The 22638-nt window shown below is 39.7% G+C and overlaps 1 protein-coding gene across 1 annotated transcript; it reads left to right on the forward strand.

Annotated features, from left to right (window-relative positions):
* The first annotated feature begins 1103 nt into the window (after window positions 1–1103).
* On the forward strand, window positions 1104–21093 carry TRAM1 (translocation associated membrane protein 1). Its single transcript, XM_084202546.1, has 11 exons — window positions 1104–1288; window positions 4156–4219; window positions 4808–4929; window positions 5132–5248; window positions 6148–6206; window positions 6602–6686; window positions 9415–9485; window positions 9575–9679; window positions 10212–10355; window positions 11233–11393; window positions 14867–21093. The coding sequence occupies exons 1-11, from the start codon at window positions 1166–1168 to the stop codon at window positions 14938–14940; spliced, it is 1125 nt and encodes a 374-aa protein (XP_084058672.1). The 5' UTR covers window positions 1104–1165; the 3' UTR covers window positions 14941–21093.
* Window positions 21094–22638: the final 1545 nt, after the last annotated feature.

Here is a 22638-nt window from a genome sequence, read left to right on the forward strand (position 1 = left end):
GTTCCATCCATTACTATACTGTATGCAATCAGGGATATACTTTCACATTGATATTGTAGAAATAATGTCCTGCTTACTTTGCATTTACACAATACTGGTACATTCAGGGGATTAAGGCATTTCTAGAATACAAGACATCTTGGAACTAAAACATGAATGCTCCTTCTGTTTAAACTTAAAAAAAAAAAAATCCAGCTGTGAAGGGAAATTCTTCTATAGTTTTTTCTGTGTTTTCAATGTCCTAGATCATCTCCAGACACCAAATATAGCTGTCTCGTTATAAATTCATAGAAAATCTGTGAGCATCTACACAGCTGATGAAGGTGTTTCATAGTTGAAAAACCTGGTCTTCCACTGATCAATCTGTTCCATGAGTCACTGCTCCATACAGTTGGAAGAAATCAACCTTTTTAAAACGGCTCACACAATTCATTTGGTGCACACTCTCAATTTTGGCAAAGCAGCACCAAATAGCTACGCCTTAATTTCTTGCCCTGTATTCATTCATAAGCTGCCGGCAGCAAAAGCCATTCTGACAGCACTAAATTTCAGCTATAAATTAGTCCGTTTCTTTATATTTCTTTTCCATATATCCACTGGGAGTATCTGCCTAACAGAAGCTTTAACAAATAAAGACAGCGTGAATTTTGCGAGGGTTGAAGGACCTCTGAATTCAGCCTGGATCACGGTTCATTTCTCAGACCTCTTCGTTCGTCGTTTTAACCTGACAAGAGCCTTCTTATACGGGGTTGGGTTTTTTTGCTGGGCCGGTGCACAGCGCGGGCTTCGGGCTACCGCCAGCGAGTATCCGGCCGTCACCGCCAGCCTTAAAAAAGGAAAAGTAGATGTGCCAGCGCTGCTGCCCGGGTGCCGCGCCGCGGCTCCGCTCGCCCGTGCTGACGAGCGCCGGCCGCGCCGCGCCGCGGGTTGGCGGGTTTGAATCGGCGGGCGCTGGCCTCGCCGCCCCGGCGGGCGGAGCGCGGGCGGAGGCGCCGCCGGCCGGCAGGGGCGCTGCTGGCGGCGGGGCGGGGGAAGCGGAGCGGCGGCGCTGCCATTCCCCGGCTGCGCGGCCACCTCCTCCCCTCCGCCTCTTCCTGGCCGCGGCCAGAGGAGCTGTGCTGGCAGCGGGGAGGCGGCGGCGGCGGCGCCCAGCTCCCGGCCCGCCATGGCGATCCGCAAGAAGAGCAACAAGAACCCGCCGGTGCTGAGCCACGAGTTCATCGTGCAGAACCATGCGGACATCGTGTCCTGCATGGCCATGATCTTCCTGCTGGGGCTCATGTTCGAGGTGAGGCGGCACGGACGCCCCCGCCGGGGGTCCTCTTCCCGCTTCCTCCCGCTCCACCGGAGGCTCTCGGTGCTGGAGGGGAGGGAGGGTGCGGGAGTGCCGCGGCAGGAGGGGAGGATGTGCGGGCCGCGGCGGAACCCTGCGGCTGCTCCCGGTCAGCCCCGCCGGCCCACGCCCGACCCGCTGTACGCGGGGACAGGAGCCGACCCCCGCCCCGCCGCACCGCCCGAGAGCCACCGCGGGCGCCCTCCTCGCGGCGCATCCCCGCTTCCCCGGGCGGAACGCCCTTCTCCCCGGCTGGGCTTGGGCAGGCGCAGCCGTGGCTACCGCCGGGACCCGGGTCCCGCTTCCCCGCCGCCGCGGGCGGGAGGCCGTGCGGGGCCGGGAGCGGGGCGGCGCGCTGCCCGCCGCGGCGGCGGAGTTCCTGCGGGCGGCGGGGTTACGTGGCAGCCGGGGAGGGAGGGAGGAGTGCGCGGCACGGCGGGGAGGGGGCGGGGGGCGAGGCCCGGCCGCGACAGCCGATCTCCCGCTCTTTGTGTGCGCGGCCCCGCCGAGCCCCGCCGGCACTACGGCTCCCGGCGGGCGGCGCGGCGGGGAGGGAAGGGAAGGGACAGCAGCGGTGACGTGTCCTTAGGGCCGCCGCTCGGGTCCCCCTGCCCGCGCCCCCGCCCGCCGAGCATCCCGGGGCTCCCGGCGGCCCCAGGCGCCGTGCGGCCGTGCCGGGCACCCCCGCCGCCTCCTCCCGCCTCGGAGATGCGCCGAGGTTTGGCAGCGGCGGCGGGGAGCGCTCCCTCCGGCCTGGGGGCCGGCCCTGCTGCAGGCCCTCCGCTCTCTGGGGCCCCATGTTGAATGCAGATGCTTTAAAACGCGCCTTTTTGGCGCTGGAAAGGTAACTCACCCGTGTGACCGCCGAAACGTTATCAGTGGTCTAAGATCACTAATCATCAAATTAAGACGGTGTTGACTAAGTGTTTCTGATGTTCTAGGCATTTGTTCAGACATTTATTTCAGACATTTGTTAAGGGTTGTGAACCTTTCTGTCATGGTTTTCAGGATGGTTTCATCCAGCTGTTGGTACAGCTCAGCACTAAAAGCCAGTGGAGTTAGGAAGAAAATAGGTAGGTAGGTAGGTAGATAGATAGATAGATAGATAGATAGATAGATAGATAGATAGATAGAAAGAAAGAAAGAACAGGGCAGACCAACTACACTGTTGTTTTTGGGTTTGCTATCAAAAATCCCCAAGACGACTGTTATATGGTGATTTCCTGGGGAATGAAGTTAAAGAGGTAAACCTTAACTGTTTCTTTTTGTGCCTACATCAGGCTTACTGTATTAACAGTATTACTGGTAGGGTTAGAGGTTTGGAGGGATTGAATGTGCTGAATTCTTTTGTTTCCAGTTTTTTTAACCCACTGTGTTTTCTAACCCACTATAAAAAGGCCGTGTGACATTGTAGGTACAGATGTGGTATGTTGCAATTTTTTAAATGCTTTGATACAGGTACAGGAAATCACTTGTTAATGTTGGTATGGTAAGGTGTTTACACTGCCTGACTTGCACAATTCTAGTATTGAGAGTAGCTGACAGAGCCTTCAAAGGGCAGTTCAGAATTGAGTACTGTTTCAAATTGTCCTCTGAGGGCTCCCTTGATGAATAGGGAGCCCAAGGCAACTTCACTAATTTGAGCAAACTAGTTGGATTCCCTGAAGTTACATGGTCTGAACAGTCTGCCACGTATTCAGGGTTTCATAGAAAATCTAGGGCTTGTTGACAAAGCAATGGTTTTAAAAATCTCACTTCCTGTGAATAATTAATACTAAGTAGTAACCTAGTCATTATCTTCAGACGCTCAATATATCCTTCCAGGATTACTTAAGGAGCTCAGGGTTTTTGTCAGCCCTATTAACTAGCACATAGATGCTGGGTGTTTACAGCAATGAGAAACTATCTGATCTATGTGATAGATCAGATCTACTAGGTGATCTACAAAGGTATCTGTCTGAACTGTGGTGAAGCACAGTTACTTTTCCCTCTCATTTAGGGCGTGCTGATTAATGTTGGGAATCAATGAAGGTGTGTTATAGTAAAAAATAAGTTTCTGGTTTTTGTCAAGTAAGAACTTGTACTCCATCTTATATATTGGGGGTTTTAGACTATCCCCACCCCACTTCTCAAAGAAAGCCATTAGAGCACCTTCTCTTCAAACTGGTTTTATTCATTCTGGTTTTTCTTACAGCTCATCGTAAAGGGGTAGTACCACTACTGCTAAATTTAATTTAATTTGTTTTATGCTTCTTGCCAAAGGATCCCCAGGGTCAAAAGAATGGTAATTGTACTGAGTTGGTATCCCACTGGTCTGAAATTGCTTTCTGTTGTTTATGGCTTTTTTTCTTCTCTGTCCACATTTTTCAGATCACCCACAGATTTATGAATATGACTTCCAAATTTTGTCAAATAAGAAAAGTACTTTTAAATGAAGTTTATTCTCAGCCATTGCTGAATGCATCATGGTCTAGGGACTCCATGATATTGTACATTCTCTTAATGGAATAATACCGTATGGACTAAAGACGGAATTGTAGCAGGTGTTTTCACTTTAGTGTTGTAGGAAAAGCTGTATGTAAGTAACATTTTCAAGGATCTTTCATTTGGCAGGTTGAATATTCTGTAAACAAACCTATAGAGACCATTCCATGTGTGCTGCCCTTGGAAAGTCAGGTGCAGGGGTGAGATAATGGGAGTCAGGTTTTTGGGAGGAGACAAACGCATTGGGCAAAGGTGCCAAAACGATGGGCAAATGTTTTCAGTTTAATGTAGTTTATTTCCATGAGAATTTACAGCATTTTTGGTTTTTTCTCTTTTAGATTACAGCAAAAGCAGCCGTCATTTTTGTTACACTTCAGTATAATGTTACCATTCCTGCCACAGGTATGTATCTTGCAGGAGGTTGGTTAGGAGACAGTGTATCAGACACTGTTAGTGTGCCATGCTTCCCGGACTCCTCGGGAAGGGAACTTGTCAATTTCAATAGATAACGAGCAGCTTTCAAGGATTTCACTTTATTTTTATTCAAACACTGTTGTAACTAATTAAGTTAGTGACAATGTTTCTGTTCTGCTGGATTCCTCATTAGTGCTGAAACACCATCTGACTGGTAGATAAGTTCACATGAATTCTTACTCTGGCTTTGCAGGTGATCATTTTCAATAGTCAAAGTGGCGTGATGGTTTAACATATTTTTATTGTCCCCTTTCAGTGTATTTGGATAAGCTTTCTAAGTGCACTTAAGTTTTTAGTTTTATAGCATCTTTCCAGAGTCAAATTGAGTTTGTGATATGATGGAGAAGATAACTATAAACAGTTTAGTGACCTAGTTCATGGTGGCAGTTTAATTTGACTTTTATTTGTTCAGCTGACTACAAGCTACTTCTGTCTGAAAGGTTTCACTCTGAAAAATAAACTTATGAATCATTAAACTGTATTGGTGCCTAACAGTTAATTCTGTTTGTCTTTTAGAAGAACAATCTGCAGAAACAATCTCTCTCTATTACTATGGCATCAAAGACTTGGCTACAATTTTCTTTTACATGCTTGTAGCAATAATCATACATGCTATAATTCAGGAGTATGTACTGGATGTAAGTACAAAATATTAATTCCTTTCATCAAGATAATTGTTGGGTTTTAATTAGACTTTAAGACTATTAACTTTAAAGTAAATTTTTGCATTAAAATTTTTAACAGTAAAAACATGCATTAAAACTTCAAGGTACTCTAATGTAGTTGCTAAATAAATGTGAAGTACTGCAGCATATAAATAACAGTGGACTTTCATTTCAGAAAATTAACAGGAAAATGCACTTTTCAAAAACAAAGCATAGCAAGTTCAATGAGTCTGGGCAACTTAGTGCATTCTACCTTTTCTCCTGTGTTTGGGGAACGAGTATTCTTGTCTCTGTAAGTATGCTTTCTCTTCTGTTTCATTATGAGATTTCAAAAAATTCACTTATGTTGATGATAAATATGGTTTTGGTTTATTTTTCTGGTTTTAGGTGGTTTTAATTTTAAAGTGGGGACAAGTTTAAGGATTCTGTGTGACTTTAGTCATAACTGAGTATAAAGTCAGTAGCGTTACTGTTGCTCAGTCTTGAGTAGATTTACTATCAAAGTGAATAAGATGAAATCATTTAACTTTATTATGGTATTTAATTCTCTGTAGGGTTTTTTTTGTGTTGGTTTATTAATATAAAATAAATGTTTAGGAACCATACATAGCATTTTGGAGCCTAGGGAATGGGTATATGACAGATCATTGTAACCTCAAGTCACTGTGACATACTTTTTGCTAGTGGCTGGATGTGTATGAGCTTAGCTCATAGAAAGGGAAGACTGTGCCTTTTTTAAAATTATTTTCTTTATTTTAACATAAAAACTCCTGGAAGACCTTTCTTTCTCTTAGAACTAAGTTCAGAGTTTGTCAGCAGTTTACAAGAGAAGACTTGTGGCCGTAGTAATCCTGGAATAACTTCCATCTCATAAGAACATTCTATCTTGAATAATCACTTGATTTGTTTGGGTGCTTTTTATTTTCTTAAGCCAGTGCAACTGTCTTTTGCTTTGGAGATTTGTTTTCTGGGTTGCTTTAGTTTTGTTTATTTGTGATTTCTCGGGGATTTTTAAAAAGAAAATTTATGGATCTGCAGCTTTTTCTTGTGTATGTATATGTGAGTATTTTTTCTGTGTACACTTGTGCATATACATAAATGCATATGTGTATGTCCAGTCATTATTTCTGACTAGAAAGTAACATCTTAGAGTGTTTATTGGGGTTTTTTGTTTGTTTGTTCTTTTTGTAGGAGAACTATATATCAGATCCAACCTCTCTGTGGAGGGACTATCCACACGCTCTGATTCCGTAAGGCCTCTTCCTTCAAGGATTGCTGGGGGAGAGGAGGGACTGTTTTAAGCCTAGGGTGTGTCATGTACAATCTGTGTAGAATAAGTAGTTTGTAAAACTATATCAGTCACTAATGAGTTTTTGGTTGTATTTATGTGGGCTTGATTCTTTGACAACTTGTAGCATACAAAGTTCTTTTTATGTAGCATGTTACTTAAAGAATTCCATTTTTGCAAGCTTTGTCTGAATGATTTAATTATTAAAGACATTAGTTTAGACTTGGCTGGCATGAAGGATCTCTATTTTTTCTTTTTTTAAGAGACAGTGATAAAATGAGTTCACTAGAAGCTTCTGAAATGTTTTAAGTTCATTCATAATAAATAATATTCTTCAATTCTTGCTGTGTTATACAGGTTTCAAATGAAGTTTTTCTACATCTTACAGTTGGCATACTGGTTTCATGCTTTTCCAGAACTGTACTTTCAGAAAACTAAAAAAGTAAGTTCAAAGGTAAATGGGAAGAACTCTAGAGAAAGGTGGCTTTTTTTCTTTACAGTTAAATCCTAATTGCAGTAAAACTGCTGAATATCTGTTGTGTAAATGAAAATTACTAGCGTTTCTCATCCACTGAAACTCAATCACTTCCCTCGAGCAAGTGATTGTGAGATTTTCTTTTCAGCTCTTGGGGTTTTTTTTCCCTTTGTTTCTCAGAACTGATAGTCTGAATAGTCTCACTGAAATCACAGCTGTTTCATGAATCGTGATATAGGTGTAGAATATAAACTGTGAATAATTCTATACATCAAAGGAGCATGAAAGTCTGGGATTTGATTTAAATAGCATTTAAATGGGTGGATGAAAATGGGACATGAGCTGGCAATGTACCTTTGCACCCCAAAAAAATATGTGTCACCTGGGCTGTATAACAAGCAGTGACCAGCTGGTTGAGGGAAAGGATTCTGCCTTTTGCTCTGCTCTGGGATGAGATTGCCCCTGGAGTGCTGCATCCAGCTCTGGGGTCCCCAGGGCAAGAAAGGTGTGGATCAGTTTGAGTGGGTCCAGAGGAGGGCCATGAAGATGAACAGAGGGCTGGAGCACCCCTTCCATGGAGGCAGGCTGAGACTGTTGGGGTTGTTCAACCTGGAGAAGAGAAGGCTCCAGGGAGAGCTTATTGTGGCCTCTCACTGTTTGAAAGGAGCTTATAAGAAAGATGGAGACTTTTTGTTGGGGTGACAAGGAACAATGATTCTGAAAGAGTAGGTTTAGAGTAGATTTGAAGCAATTATTTGTGATGAAGATGGTGAGACACTGGAACACAATCCCCAACAATGGCACTTCTCAACAATGCAGAGAAGTTGCGAATTTCCTTTCATTTGAAATGTTCAAGGTCAGGCTGGATGGAGCTTTGAGCAACCTGGTCAAGTGACAGATGTCCCTGCCCGTGGTAAGAGGTTGGACTAGGTGATCTACAGAAGTATCTTCAAGCCTAAGCCATTCTGTGACTGTTGTTGCTGTGTGACTAGGCTGCGTCTCTTGCCAGTTCTGTTTTATTGAGGAAAATGAAACATAGGTGTTACATAACCACAGGTCTTTGTACAGGAGCCTGGAAGAAGCTTAGTAGAATAGTAACAAGATGCAAGGTTTTTGTGCTGCTCAGATGCAGTATGAATACTCTTTTGCAGATGCACTGCAGCTGATGCTCCCCTCTTGTGCTAGTGATACCTTCCAAATTTGACTTCACAGCCAAATGTGGAGATTTTTCTTAAAATAACTTCAAGAAAGCTGTCACAAGTGGCCTAAGTGCTGTGTGTTGAATAGTAGTGTTTTACTTGGTCACTGCTTGAAATTGTGCCCTCTGACTTTTGCATTAAGTTTAAAGAGTGATAGTTCATTTGTTTTAGCATAGTTGATATTTCTTCAACCACAGCTTAGCCTCTGCTATCTTGTCTTACTTGCCTTATTCCTTCTCTTGATCAAGCTGGCTGCTTTTACTCAGGTCTAGTTATCTGTCTTGCTGACATAAACAGAAAATAACTTCTCAGCTCTGGTTCCTCTATAGTCACATATACCTCGTGCATTATTCCACAAGGCCTGCAGTCTCACAGTTTGTCTGCAGGCAGCATGGGCTGTTTAAATATTACCTGAGTTCTAAAGTTAGAGTGTTGTAGGCTGGTACTGGCTGTGCTTGGAGAAACTGACCATTTGTATTTACTGTGTCTTTATCTGAGATAACCAATTTTTCATTTTCAGATAATTTAGAATAGGTCTTTCTCCACCTGTTTTCTTGCTCTTTGTGTATTATGAGTGTCATGTTTGCTGTTGTCATATTTATTTGATTCTTGGATATGATTGATCATTGGATGTGATACTGAGTATTGAATAACAGTATAGCTCTTGTAAGATTAACATTTTAGGCCCTTTTTACAAGATAAAGCTAAAGATCCTTGCTTAAAGTTTAGAGAATGTTTCCAGAAAGGAGTTTCTTAAGCACAACTGAATGTACTCTGCTACCACTCCAAAAGAGATTTTTATTGTGATCTGGCATAGTTCAGTGGTCCCTCTGTTGACAGATGGTACAATCTGCTTTCCATGTGCTGTGTGTCTTCCTCTTTATTATTTCATCTCCACGAAGGGTTCAGCTCAATAGGGCTGACTAAAGCCTGACCTAAAGTGCTTTAAGCATGTGTTGTAGCGTGACTGGTTAATAACAATACTCTCTGTATTTGCCAAAAACAGTGTGCCAGAATTTTGGGTGGTCTTTAATTTTTAAAATTGATGTCAACACTTGGAAAACCTTTCATTTTGATTCGTAGACTGTTATTTTATTCTGTAGCCATCTGACAATTTGATGGGCAGCAAATGTGTGGAACTGTGGGATCTGATGGTACAGTAATACATGCAAAATAAGAAATGTAATAACTTGTATATATTCACAGTGATCATAACAAATAAAAGTGGATCCTTTTTAAAAGCATCTTTCCATGTTTGGTGCCTTTTCTCACGGTAGCATATGTAAGACACTGAATATGACTGGTAAGTGAGCAATAAGTTATGTGTGGAATTAGGTGATCCAGGCTGAGTGATTCAGTGCCAGGCCATGTTAAGGTAGCTGATACACCAAGGAGAATTTCCAGGACTAGGGAATAGTTTGTAATAACAGATAACATAGTACAATATTGTGTAACATTGTGTATAACTTGTGGTCCCTTTCTTTTCTTCCAAACAGGAAGATATCTTTCGCCAGATTGTCTACATCGGGCTTTACCTCTTTCATATTGCTGGAGCCTATCTCCTGAAGTAAGTCAATTGTAAACTTTTGCTGACTCCCTTCTTTGCCTTAATAATCTACCAAAAGGTCTGAATGTTTGTTTTATTTGTTTTGACAGTCTGACCCACCTTGGACTTGTTCTTCTGGTATTGCATTACTTCGTTGAATTTCTTTTCCACATATCACGTCTTTTCTACTTCAGTGATGAAAAATACCAGAAAGGGTAAATAGTCTTTCTCTTTAAAATTCTTGTAATTTCTCTCTTAGAGCCTTTTGCATGTAACTAACCAGAAACCAAAATTACAAGGGCATTCAGTGTTTCTTAAGCAACCACAGTTGTCCAGACTAGTGCTAGTACTTACATTCCTAAACCCTCAGTATACTTTCTACCTTGTTTTAGCCTATTTATATTAGTAGCAGTATTAAATGAAATAAAAATCTCTCAATGTATACTAATGTGGGGTTTATTTTAAGTTTTGTAGAGAAAGAAACAGGATAGATTGCTAATATAGCCAGCTCTGTAGGAACTAAAATGTGCTTTTGTTCTAATAGTGCTGGAAAGCACTTTCCATTGAGTTGAAATCAGTTCTCATAACATAATACAACATGAATTTAAGATAGGTGCAAAATCAGGTATTTAGGTAAGTTCTTAGATTTCAAACAAATTTGCATGGTGAAAGGTAAGCATTTGCATTATTAGTGCATGTGTTTTGAATGGAAAATTGATTTAGTGTTTGTGATGTTTTTATTTCTAGATTTTCACTGTGGGCAGTTCTTTTTGTTTTGGGAAGGCTTCTCACCTTGATTCTCTCAGTCCTCACTTTTGGCTTTGGACTGGCAAGAGCAGAAGATCAGCAGCTGAATTTCAGTACTGGGAACTTTAATATCCTGGCTGTTAGGTACAGTAAACCTGGAACAGTTCTTAAGCATGTGCTGTAAACCGTGTTAAATACACAATGTAAGTGGTATGGTACTAATGCCAGTAATTCTGAATGATTGAGTGTTTTCATGCAACCAATGGGATCAATAGGAATAGCTTCTGTAAGAAATTTGTAAGGCCCAGTGAAATGAATTGACTGAATTTAGTCTGTAGCTGAGAAATCTGTAACTGGTTGCTCTTCTTTGTTAAAAAAACCCCAAGCAACCAAAAAAAAAAAAAAAACAAACCAGCAGAATTAATAGGAATATCCAATTACAGACACTACTTACAAATGTTTTAAAGTTAGCAAATTGAATTCTAAGTACAATTGCTGTGAGTATATCTTAGAGGTCAAGGCATTTGTGCCCAGAGCAGCTTTGGTATCATTTGAAGGTTACTGCCTCTTTCTCTGCCTTTTTTATGGCCCCTGTTGCTGCTGTGTGATCCAACTGCCTGGCCTTCTTATGGCTGCAGAAAAAGAAGTCATTGAAACTTTGACAATGTCAATATTACCTTGCAAAACTGATGCTCTGACTGCAAGACACTCTTGAACCATTTTCATCTGTTACTACCTGGTACCCTGAGAGTAATTCTGAGAAAGACAGCAGGAAAGAAACCTAGTACTTGCCAGTTTTGATGGGCAAAGATTTCACTATCACTCTATACCCAGTTTTGGTCATCTGTGCTTAAGCCCAGTGTCGTCCATCTTATGCAAGTGAACTCTTGGCTTAGAAAACAGATGTTACCAGGAGGAGGGGGTGGAAGTTGCCCAAAATCCTGAGTTGTTCTACCTTGCTTTTCTGTTTGAATAATGAGGCAAACTTACTGATGAAACTTTACCTATTATTTGTTTCTAGAATCAGTGTGCTGGCCTCCATCTGCATGACCCAAGCATTTATGATGTGGAAGTTCATTAATTTCCAGCTTCGGAGGTGGAGAGAGCATTCTTCTTCTCAGCCTCAGTCAGTGAAAAAGAAGTTTGTGTCAGCTAAAGGAAAGACCTCCAGAAAAGAAAGAGGTTTGTAGTTTCAGTTTTTCTGTTCCCTTGACTTCTCAAAGCCAACTTTAGGTCGCTAAAGAAGCATTTTGTGTTTAACTTGTGAGTGAGATGACTCAGCTACAGAAGCAGTACTGGGGAATATTAGTGTGGGAAGAATAATTCTTTTTTTTAATAAAACCCACTCTATTTTGTTGGGTTTTCTAACTGCCCAAATAAAGGAATTACTGGGGTGTTTTTTGTTAAGGCAGCATGATATTTTTTATTCTCTTTAATTTCATTACTTGAACAAAATGTGTCATGCTTGTGTTTTGTTCTCTTCTGTAAAGGGAACAGATGCAATTTTAGATCTCCTCTTAGACATTAATTTTCTTGCTGTGGATTTCAAGCTTCTTTTTCATTGCCCCAAAATTGTGAGGGTTTAGAGCAAAAAGACAGTTTGATGATCCACCCAGTAAAAGTTTTGTGTTGAACTGTTTGTACAAAAAAGAGAAATTGGTAGTTTTTTAAGGAAAGGTAATAACACCTTACTACTCTTAAGTCTGTGTCAGAGCATTTGGAAATGAACTAAAGAGTCCAGGTTTGACCTTTTAATTATGTCACACCTTTTTTGTGGAAAGGGTGTGAAAGATGAACAGAATGCTCTTTCCTCCAAGAAAAAATAATGTGCTCTTTAAAAAAAAAAAATTAAATCCCTGTACTTCAGTATATCTGTTGCACCAACAGTTCAACTCCTGTGTATTTAACTGCTAACTTGAATAACTTCTGCACCCTTTTGAAATGGCAGAATTTGTTTCCAAAGCTTTCTTCAGCATGATCCTTTGCTCCCAATCTTTGTACTACCAACCTGTTCCCCTTTTTGATAGATTGAAAGTAGTGTGTGTCAAGACCATTTGCACTGAGAACTGAGATTTGTGGTGGGAGATCAATAATTTTTTTTTACTTCTCCCAAGTTTCCATTTTTATTAAAATTATGTGTTTCACAGTACTACTGCACTCCTTTTAGAATGACTTGTAATTATCACAACTTGGCTTTTCCGTGGTGTTGGGCCTTTTTTTTCATCTGAAAATTCAGTTGGAATTTTTTTTTATAATTGAGTGAATGTAGTTTCCTATGTAAGTGTCCTGTTTAATCAGAGCTTCATGGTCATGGCCTTCTCAATATGGAGGTTTTTTATTTTAATTTAAGTATTTTATGTCAAATAATTTTAAAATATATGCCTTGATTAGGAGCTTTTTAAAAAAAGCTTTTTAAAATCTCTTAATCTATTTCATTCATGTAGTTTAGTGAATGTGCTGGCTTTCACCCTACTTCAATGGAGACTTGCAAGTGGTAAACAAATAGTGAAAAAGTTAGGTAATTCACAAAATAATTGAACTATGCCTGTCTTGAACACTGAAGAATTGTATTCCCTATTTTAAATGAACATAAAAGAACTCAGTTCATTCAAATTCTGGTTTGAATACTCCTGTTATGTTGTCTGTTCAGAACACTTGTATAGGATGCAGCAAAGCAGTGGTTTTGAAGGAGTAATGTATGCAATTGAAGCCTTTAAAACACTTTTTTTTTTTGGTGTGTGTGGTTGAATTTTTTTTTTGAGAGCCAGGGCACAATAAAATGTGTTACTTTTAGTCTATGCCAAAGGCAAGACATGGCAGTAAAAAATCCTGCTGCAGGTGGGGTATACAGCCACGTACTGATTCATGTTCTTTGTTGGTTTACCTAAACTGTTTAAGAAAATATGATTTCAGTTAGCTGGCTTGGGTCTAATTGATTGATTGTAAGTTTCTTTATTTAAAAACCATTCAAACATTTTCAGAAATATCCAAAGACCACCTTATGTAGGCTTAAAATGGTGGTGTCATTTACAGCCAGATATATGCTCAAACAGACTTTGACTCTTTGGGCCTGTGTCTGGTCTTGTCCTCTTGTGTTGTTGTCATTGTTAGGGTTTTTTGTTGCCTGTTTGCATAAATGGGAGCATTTGGGTGTCGTGGGAGAAAGAGGGAGGCCAACAGTTGTTTTTGTAGACTGTCCACACTCTAGTGACCTTCAGCACATCTGGGGATGGAAAAATATAAGTTTAACCAGTCCTTTGTAAAAATATATAAATATATAGATAATAATAATTGTTTAAAAGCACCCAAAAAAACAGCAGCTGTTGCTTGAAGTCAGAATGCTATAAGTCAGAGCAGAGATGTTAGGCTGCAAGCATTGTAGCTGGCTGTGCACTGTGCTCTTTAGATCTGTTTCATAAATATAGTTACTGTCAGGCAACATCTGCTTCCTTGGTTGTGGTGAAGCTGAGTAAAGGGGGTGTTGGAGTTGTGGATGCTGAGGATTTTAGACTTTCTGTGCTGACACACTCTAACTCCCAGGAGAGCACTACATTTGACCTGAAGCCATGGAGAAGGCATCCAAAATTAATTGATAACACTAGGATTACAAGTGTGTAGTTAATTAGAAGTGTGTAATATCACAAGGTGAAAAACTTAGAATTTGAAGTTTTAAAATGTAACAATATATATAGAACAAGATAGAAGTTTTAAAGCAAAAACTAGTCCTTCTTTGCCTTCTTCTTCTTTTTTCTTCTTTAGTTTAAATAGTATTTTGTAATTAGACAAAAAAGTCCACATTGCAGACTTCAAGTAATTAGTTATTAGATTAAAAGCGAAAATAATTTAAGTATCATTTCTTAATTAAATAGTTTACCCTTAAAAAACCTTATAAAAATTGTTAACCATTTTATACCTTATTAAAACTAAAAATTCACTACCTATGAGCCTATAACATAAATAAGAAATAATAAGCACCTAAATGTAAAGACAAACTATCATCTCAAATACCTGTGTGTTCTTAGATAGGTGCTTGATCTTGAACTCTTTCCACCTACACGTACTCATTGCAAATCTGAACTGGTGTTTTACTTCTGTCTTATCTTTGTACATATCTTCATCCTAATGTAAATGAGTTATATATGTTAAAGTATATGCTTTAAAAATTGGGAGTATAACTGTGTATAAAGAATTTCCTCCCTGTATCAAATGCTTGTAAAGGTAAGCAAAGGAGTGTAATTTTAACAAGAATTATGACATAGGTGAGGTAACTAAGACATGTAGCAGAGAATTCTGTATGCAGTCTGTCTCCAAAATTTCACAGAACCACCTCATCTCATCTTCAAATTGTACTTTACTTTTTCACAGGATGTTTTCTAAAATATCATAACTGGTCTTGATTTTCAGTCTAGAGGTATATAACGGGCATATTTCAGTGTCTGGCCACATCAGGAAACTGGAAGTTATTGTAGTAAACTTCAAATATTGCACTTTGTAAAAACTTCATTATACTGTTGTGCTCTGAATGATAATTAAGGTGTTTAATAAAGAAGGTGCATCAGAAAAAAAGTTAAAGGCTGTTTGTAGGACCCAGAAAAATGTAATAAAATATAAAGTGTCCCACTGTATTTAAAAAGTGTTTTCTTCTTTTCTTCTAGAAAATGGAATAAATGGAACAGTGACCTCAAACGGAGCAGACTCGCCTCGCAGCAGGAAGGATAAATCCTCGTAAAACTGGGTTTTATTAAGTTAATTGACTAATGTCCCCAAAGAATCTGCTTTTTACATGGATGGCCCTTCAGCACTAGAGATATTATGGATTAAAGAAAATACAATTCATGTTTTTTGATTATTGCTGTTGTTTTGAGAAACTTTTTTTAAAAAACCATTTTGACTAAGGAAAAAGTTTATCTCTCTTCAAATACTTGGGGGGAGGATTCAACACTTTTTAAAACACATTGATGCTTTTTTAAATATTTACTGTGATGAAATAACTTACTTAATGAGGATCACTGTTGCAGTGTATTATTTCCTTCCAGTTTTTGTAATCTTGGTGATACTGTTCTACCAACTTCACTTTTTCCAAGTTCCTTAAAAAGTATTGCAAAATTGAAGTAAAAAAAAACATTGTATGCATATTCAGATACTCTGGGTTTTCAGCTAATTACCTTGACTCAAATTTACATTTCAATTTGGGATTCCAAGACCACACCAATAGACCTCTTTATTTAGTAGTTACTATAGCTGCACAATGTCTGCTCTAAGAAATGCCCCATATCATTAAACAAAACTGAACTGATTGGAAATGTTGCAGAGTCTTATTGTTTGTTGGTTAGAAATCTCTTACAGGGAGCACAGCACCTTTTTGAGATATAGCTTTTAGCACCTGAAAAATTAGAAGGGAGCGTGTATGGTCATAGTAAGGGTTGATTTGAGTAGCACTGTCCACTTCTGTCTGTGCTTTTGCAGTGTATGTATCTTGGAGAATTGGTGTGCATTGGACCTTCTTTGGAAACTTGTCTGTCTGATTTTACGGGTGGAGGTTATTACAATGTGTTGTGTTTGTTTTGGGATGCAATCAATGCTCCATGAAGAGGGGATTAGATAAATGGATCAAGTGATGAGAAACATTCCTTTATTCTAACTGCTTTGCTTTGTTTCACCTCTGTTAGGAAATAGTTCGATTTCTCCTATATATATTTTTATGAAAAAATATTTAAAAGCTACAGCTTCTTTAAACTGATTTATTGTGACCTCTGCTGCAACTGGAAAAATCTAAATTTAAGAATTTTTCCATTATCTTTCATAATTGTATTCAATGTGAAACATTTTCCAGTTAGTTTTCCAGTTTATTATTATGCAGATGTTTCCTCTATACACTTTTGTAATGGGTATAATTCAACCTGTTTCACTTGAGAATGAGTGAGACAGTTATTGCAGTCCTAAGAAGTGCTGAATTAGTCTATCAAGTTAACCCAAGTATTGAACTGCTTATTGATTAAGGAGTAATTATGAGCAATCAAACTGATAAATAAAATAATTTTAATTAAAAACTGTTATTATAATGGAGTCTATACCCAACAAAATGATAAATCTGCATTCTGTATTTTCTACAGTTCAATCGCTTACTATTCAGAATAAACATTCTAGTACAAAATCTTCACTACAAGCAACTATCCATTCTTCAGTTGTTTAGTGCTGTTTAGAGTTATTACAGTAAAATTTATGACACGTTTCAGCTGATAACAGACACAATTCCCAAGTATTTGGTTCACAGCTCCTGAAGTGGACTTGGTAGACTTGTACTTGCTTAGCTTGAGAGCTCTGGGGCAGTGGGCCCTCTGGTGTGCCCAGTCTGCTTCAGTAGCAGTAGGTATCCCATGTCCTGTGACAGCCCATGGAGAACTGTGAATCTGTCCAGCCTGACCACAAAACTGGAAAACTGGAACTCGGAAATTTTGAGACTCGTGTACATTATATACCTGTTCAAAATCATGTTTTGTGTCTGATGTTCCTAGAAGAACCTTCAAAGATTCTGTGTGCCTTGCTCTCAACTTGTACCTTAAGCCAAAGGGGGTAAAATTTAAGTGTCTAGTCTGGTGCTTGGACTCTAAATCAGTTTGCTTGTGGTATCTGGTTGTACTGGGGCTGAAAGAAACATGAAGGGTGGAGGATCTAATTATGAAGCAGTCATTTAAGGTACTTCTTGAGATCTTCAAGACTTATAGGAGTCTGAGGGTTGTAATAGTTGTTTCCCTAAGGCAAACTATTTCTTGTAAACCTCATTCTTTGACACAGTAGTCTTGAAATGTAAACTTCAGGTTAATTTCCAAAAACTTCAGAAGTATTCTTGACTGTTAATACTGATGTTGCTTTTTGTCTCCTTTTGGCCTTATGGACGGACATTCTTGTCCTTTGGACATTTACAAAAGCACTTTTGTTTCCACAATGGCTTAATACTCATCATTGCCTTATAGGAGTTGTTGGTATCTGCCAAGTAATAGAAAGTAACAACAGGTCTTCTAGAAATTGGTTAGAGTATTGGAAGCCAGTATTTTCTGTCTCTTCTCTCATAACTAAAAATACATATTTATCATGTTTGATGAGGCAAGACCAGTAATTTTTGATTATCTGCCTTGGGATGGAAACACTCATAAACTTAGAAGATATTGAGACTTCTATTTCTAATTTGATATTATTTGTTTTAGCATTAGAGTATTGTTTGGCTGGATAACTTCTTTCGAATTGCTTAAAATTGATTTTCAACTGTTATTGCAGTTTTGGCTCTTTGCTTGTAATCTGGGTTTCAGTAAGATGGAAGAAGATTAGTTGTCTAATCGTGTTTTCTTAATTATGGCATCAAGAAAATTAGAAATGGAAATGACTGAGGAGTTCATTATTATATCCTACGCCAAATAAAATAGGCAGTAGTTAATTTATCCTCATCAATTACCAGGTCCCACAAAGAGAAAGCTTTGTCCATTTAGATGGATTTGAAATGAATAATTACACAGATAGTGGATAGGGTTTGTTTGGTTTGGTTTTTTTTCTTAAACCTCCTTCCCATTGCCCCATCTTGTCAAAACTTTTCAAGATTTAACAACAGATGATTTCAAGCCTTTTTTGAGCCCCAAATGTGTGTTTGTTTTATGTTCCAGAATATTCCCTCAAAGCCAGTATTTTACTTTTCAAGTGGTTACATTTAATTTCAAAGTACAAACAAGGAATGCAGAGCAGATGAAATTAATTTTCAGAGTTTTAGTTTTCATCTGAGCACTTTCTCCTTGACTGGTTGCAAAGACTGATTTCTTCTGTGTGAATCATTCATGAATGTGAAAATACTCTCTGGAAATACTGTTTTTCTGATGATCCCATGCCCAAACTTAGGAATGGTGAAGGAATTTGCTGAGCAGAGAAAATGCATAGGTTATTTCTTCTAAGTTTAGGTTATGCTGAAGGTAAATTATGTATGTTGGGATAATGCATTTAGAAAATCAGCAGTTATTTGTAAGCGTTTGGTATTTTTTCTAAATACTCTTTTCCTTTGAAAATTTTACTTGTGTTTATGGAGTTATAGTACCCAGGATCGTAATAAGCAGTGTGGTCCTCTGGTATGGGTAATTGGACTTCTGTAAAAAGGGCCAATACACGTCTGCAGTCCTTTGTTCTTTGCAGATTTCTGACTGACTTCACCTGAGTTGATTTTGTTGGGGGCAAAACTTGATATGAAAGGGAAGGGAGGATTTCCATAAGCATGCTAGCCTGACAGTAATGTAGGTTGCTGCCAGAATTGTTGTTCTGTCCCTTGCCTTACCTAGCACGAGCCTTTGTGGTTGCATGGTGAGCTAGACCAGGGAGCTGGTGCACCTGAAAGCAAGCATGTTTGGGTTTTTTCCATTGGGTGAGCTACCTGAGAGTAACCCCAGAGTTTTACAAGTAGTTCTGTATAAGCAAGAAGAAGAGTTGCAGGGTCAAGATCAATCAGGTTCTAAAGCAGCTGCCCCTTTCAACAGCATGTTGCTTAAAAATTACACTAGATTACAGTGTGGGAGATCTTTAAAGGCTTCCAGTCACCAGTACCAGAAGGGACCTGACCTCTCTGGTAGTTCCTACATGCCAAATCCATGAAGTATTAATGGATTTTTTTTTCAGATCTTGTGGGGGAAGGGGAAATACTCATTGTGGTTTACTGTACTGAGATACCTTTTATCTCTCATCAGGGTTTCCAAGCAGTGCAAGAGGATACTGGTAGAGTAGAAATAGGGATTTTGAAATTGTAGATTGTCCTGTATCAAACAAACAACATGACTTTCCTTAACAGCCAGGAAATTATGGGTTTTGTTTTTTTTTTTTTTCTTTTTTGGTGTGAGATTTTTTTTTCTTCCACATCAACCCTTTATGTACTGGAGGTCTTCCAGAGAGCTTCACAAGAATTGCACTGTATGCCAGTCTCAGTACATGGAGGGGACGATTGTTTGGTTTCTCTTATTTTGTTTTCCTGTTTTCAGGAAGTTCACCAGCTGATTCCTAGGTCATACTTGGGCTTGGTTCCATTTGTGACTCAGCCCTTTGGGCCTGTGTTGTAAATGTTGGGGATTGGCAGTTTCAATAGGCTCCCTGTGATCAGTGCTGTCCTAATTGTTCTGTCTGGAAAATGTCAGTATTGAAGGGACTTGAAGGCAAGGTAGAGCCAGTGGTGATGTTTGTAACGTTTACAGGCTGGTGGGAGCCTGCACACAGAGATGGTATCTGGAGGGGGGGCTGTGCTTTAATGCCTGAATCTTGTTATGCAAATATTTAGGTTATTTCTGGTGCAGGGTATAAGAATGTCCTACAAAATGAAAGCTTGGGGAATATTTAGAAAATCCTTTAAAAAGAAAAAGACTTCAAAGGACTGACGTCAGTTATCATCTGTTCATCATATTTGAGTTTCTTACATTGCAAGCTGTGGATTATCTTTAGAGCACTGGATCAGCCCATGCTTGTTGGTTTGTTGGTGGGGTTGTTTTATATGCTCTAAGTTGTTGTGGTGGATGTCTGGTGAGTGCCCCCTCTTCACACTGCTCCCTGAACTACTCAGCTTTGGATCTGGTAACCCTAAATCTGTACACAATAAGGAATTTTGCTCTTCAGAGCTAAAATAGGATAAGTGCTGGAGTGTTTCTGGATCAGATGGGCAAAAGAAACGTGCACATCAATATGTTGAGTGTCATCAGTGCCTCCTTAATGGGAACTGAAACTCTTTAGGAAGAATAAATTGCAATACAGCTTGGATATAGCTCACATCCACATAGCAAGTGCTGTTGTGAGTGAAATGGGACTGCTGTTAGCATCTGCCACTGTCCATTCCCTTTGAGCAATGGGTGAGGAGTGCTGGGCTGCAGCAGCAGTAGGCTGACTGCTTTCTGCCTTTCAGAGAAGCTCTTTTGATGTTGCCAATTCAAAAGGCAACAACTTTTATTTCTGGTTAAAAAAAAAAGCGTGTGGCCTAGTTTTGAATCCAATACACTTGCTCTTGATCTCTTTCTATGTGTCCTGTCACTTTTATTTTAGGTTTCTGCAGATACTTTAGTTTTATCCAGCTCAAGGATGGCAAGTCTATGATGTGAGTGCCAGAAATGACAACTCTTTTTCCTTCTTTTTGTGTTTGAAACTTTTTGCAGAATCAGAGCAGCTAAAGTGTAGCTTTATAATTCAATAGTGTTTCAGTATTCATTTCTTTGTCTGTGTTTATTGTGGTTAACATTAAAGGTCAGGCATTATCGTTCAGCACAACACAGTTGTTACTTCTTCATGCCACACACAAGACCATTAGGCAATTTGATATACTGACTTGAAAAAATCATGTGTTAGGCAGTCTGGTTTAACAGGAGTTGATATTCCTGGATGGTTTTGCTTTGCATATTGCAGTTCACTCTCACTGCCTTTCTCATTTAGGAAACCGGGCACCTAAGATCTCTGAATCTCTAGACTGTAGTTTTGCTGTATACCACATGAAAAATTATGGTCTAGAGCTTTGTGTCTCCTTATATTTGTTTTTAAATGTTGAAGACTGTATCTTGCATTGTAATCAACAGATAAGTATTCGGCCCATGGTAATAAGAATACTGTAACAGGGTAGGAATTTCAACTCTTGAACTCCAGACTACAAACCAAGCCAAAACTTAACTCATGTTCTCACGCAGGTGATTCCTCCTCTTTGTTTCTCGATTAATCATTATCTTTGTTTTGTTTATGTAGATTGTAAGTTCTCGTGGCAAGGGTTGTCTTTCGTGCGTGTGTGTGCGTGCGCGTGTGTGTACCCAGGACAACGAGGTCTGGAGCCCCAGTCCCTGGAAGCTGTAATAAGCAATCACCTTGTTATTGTTTTCCTGGATATCATAATAAAGAGTATCGAATTAAAACTGTGCTTGAATAGTCTGTTACAAAAATGGAAGCGTGTCAATTGCTTCTGGCCTTGCTTACAGTCCAGCAGCATCAGGGAGATACTGCTCAAAGGCCAATGTGGTGTTTTGTTTGGGGATATTCACTAGAACCAGTGATCACCAGAGACAGGAAATCTGCTTAGCCTAAAGAGGAGTGGCTTGTAACTCGGGCTGGAGCTGGAACTTGCACAAAATTATCATGAGTTCAGGACCGATTTTCAAACCTTTTGTCAGCTTGAGGAACTGCATTGGCCCTCTCTTGGGAAGGAGGGGCTTGTTTGCCGGGATGTTTGTGCAGCATTTTGTGTCCGTTGAGTAGAACTTTCCAGCTTGAGAGAGTAACCATGAACTTGGAGAGCACCAGGAGCTGTGTTGGGCAGTGTCTGGTGCTGCCTGGGAACTTGCTGTTCTGCTGTGCCCACTCCCTTCAGCGGAACAGCTTTTAAAGCCTTTGTAGACTTCAGCTTCCCTGATACAGAAGAGCAAAATTTCATCCAGTCTGAATCGCAGCCTCCACACGGCTCTGCTGGGGATTTGGCAGTGTGGTGGGATCTGAGAAATGTACCCAGCTTAAGGAAAGTTAGACTGCTTTTAGAAAACTTTTACCCTGAATGTTACTTTCCATTAGGTTTGATTTGGTACGTTGTAGAGGGGATGTCTGCTGATCCCATGAGCTCTGTATTCTCTTCAGTTCAAGACACATCAAATTGTTGCTTCTAAAGAAATGTTGAACTACTTAAATATTTTATTCTTAAAAACCTGAATTTGTAACTTTTAAATCCTCAAAGTAATTGAAAGACAATGTTAAGTGAAGATTAGTCTTTCATGAAGACACGTCTTATTCTTGAATTTTTTGTTAGACATCATAGCTTAAACTGTGGCTTTAAAAGAAATTGTGTTAGAAAATCAATGGAAAACACATAATTTCAAGAACCAGAGCTACTTGTCACTGTTTATACCTGTCAGGTGACAGAAAATCTACCGTAGGTGATGAGGACAGGTAGATCTTGATGGGTACATGGCATCTAAGATGATTGTAACAACTGCTACTTTATCTTTCCCCTACTGCACCTCTCAATATCATCATCTCGCTCTGATGCTAGGTTGGAGTGATCCAAACACGGATGGGAGGCGGAGCAGATGGCATCTTAGGAGTCGAATCATGTGATGAGTTTGGGATACGGACAAAACAGCCACTAGAGGCCCCCAAAGCCTGCGACAGCTGCTTTTGACTGGGGGTGACTGGGAGCCAGCAAGAATATCTCCAAAGGTCCACTTTGCTGCACCTTCAGCGAAAATTACCTGTTGTCTTTTAAGAAGCATTTGTGCTGTAACTCAGAGCATTGAACTAAATAAGATCGATCTCCTTGCAGTTTTGACATAGTAATAAAACCTTGGTTATATTGTGCAGGCCTTGGAAGCTGTCCTGATTTTGTTCTCGCTTCTGTTCTCGAGAACAGAATGTAGACATTCAGTATTAAAGCTTTCATCTTAGCCCAAAAGAG

This window comes from Fringilla coelebs, assembly GCF_963513975.1.
Source record: "Fringilla coelebs genome assembly, chromosome: 1".
NCBI classification, from domain to species: domain Eukaryota; kingdom Metazoa; phylum Chordata; class Aves; order Passeriformes; family Fringillidae; genus Fringilla; species Fringilla coelebs.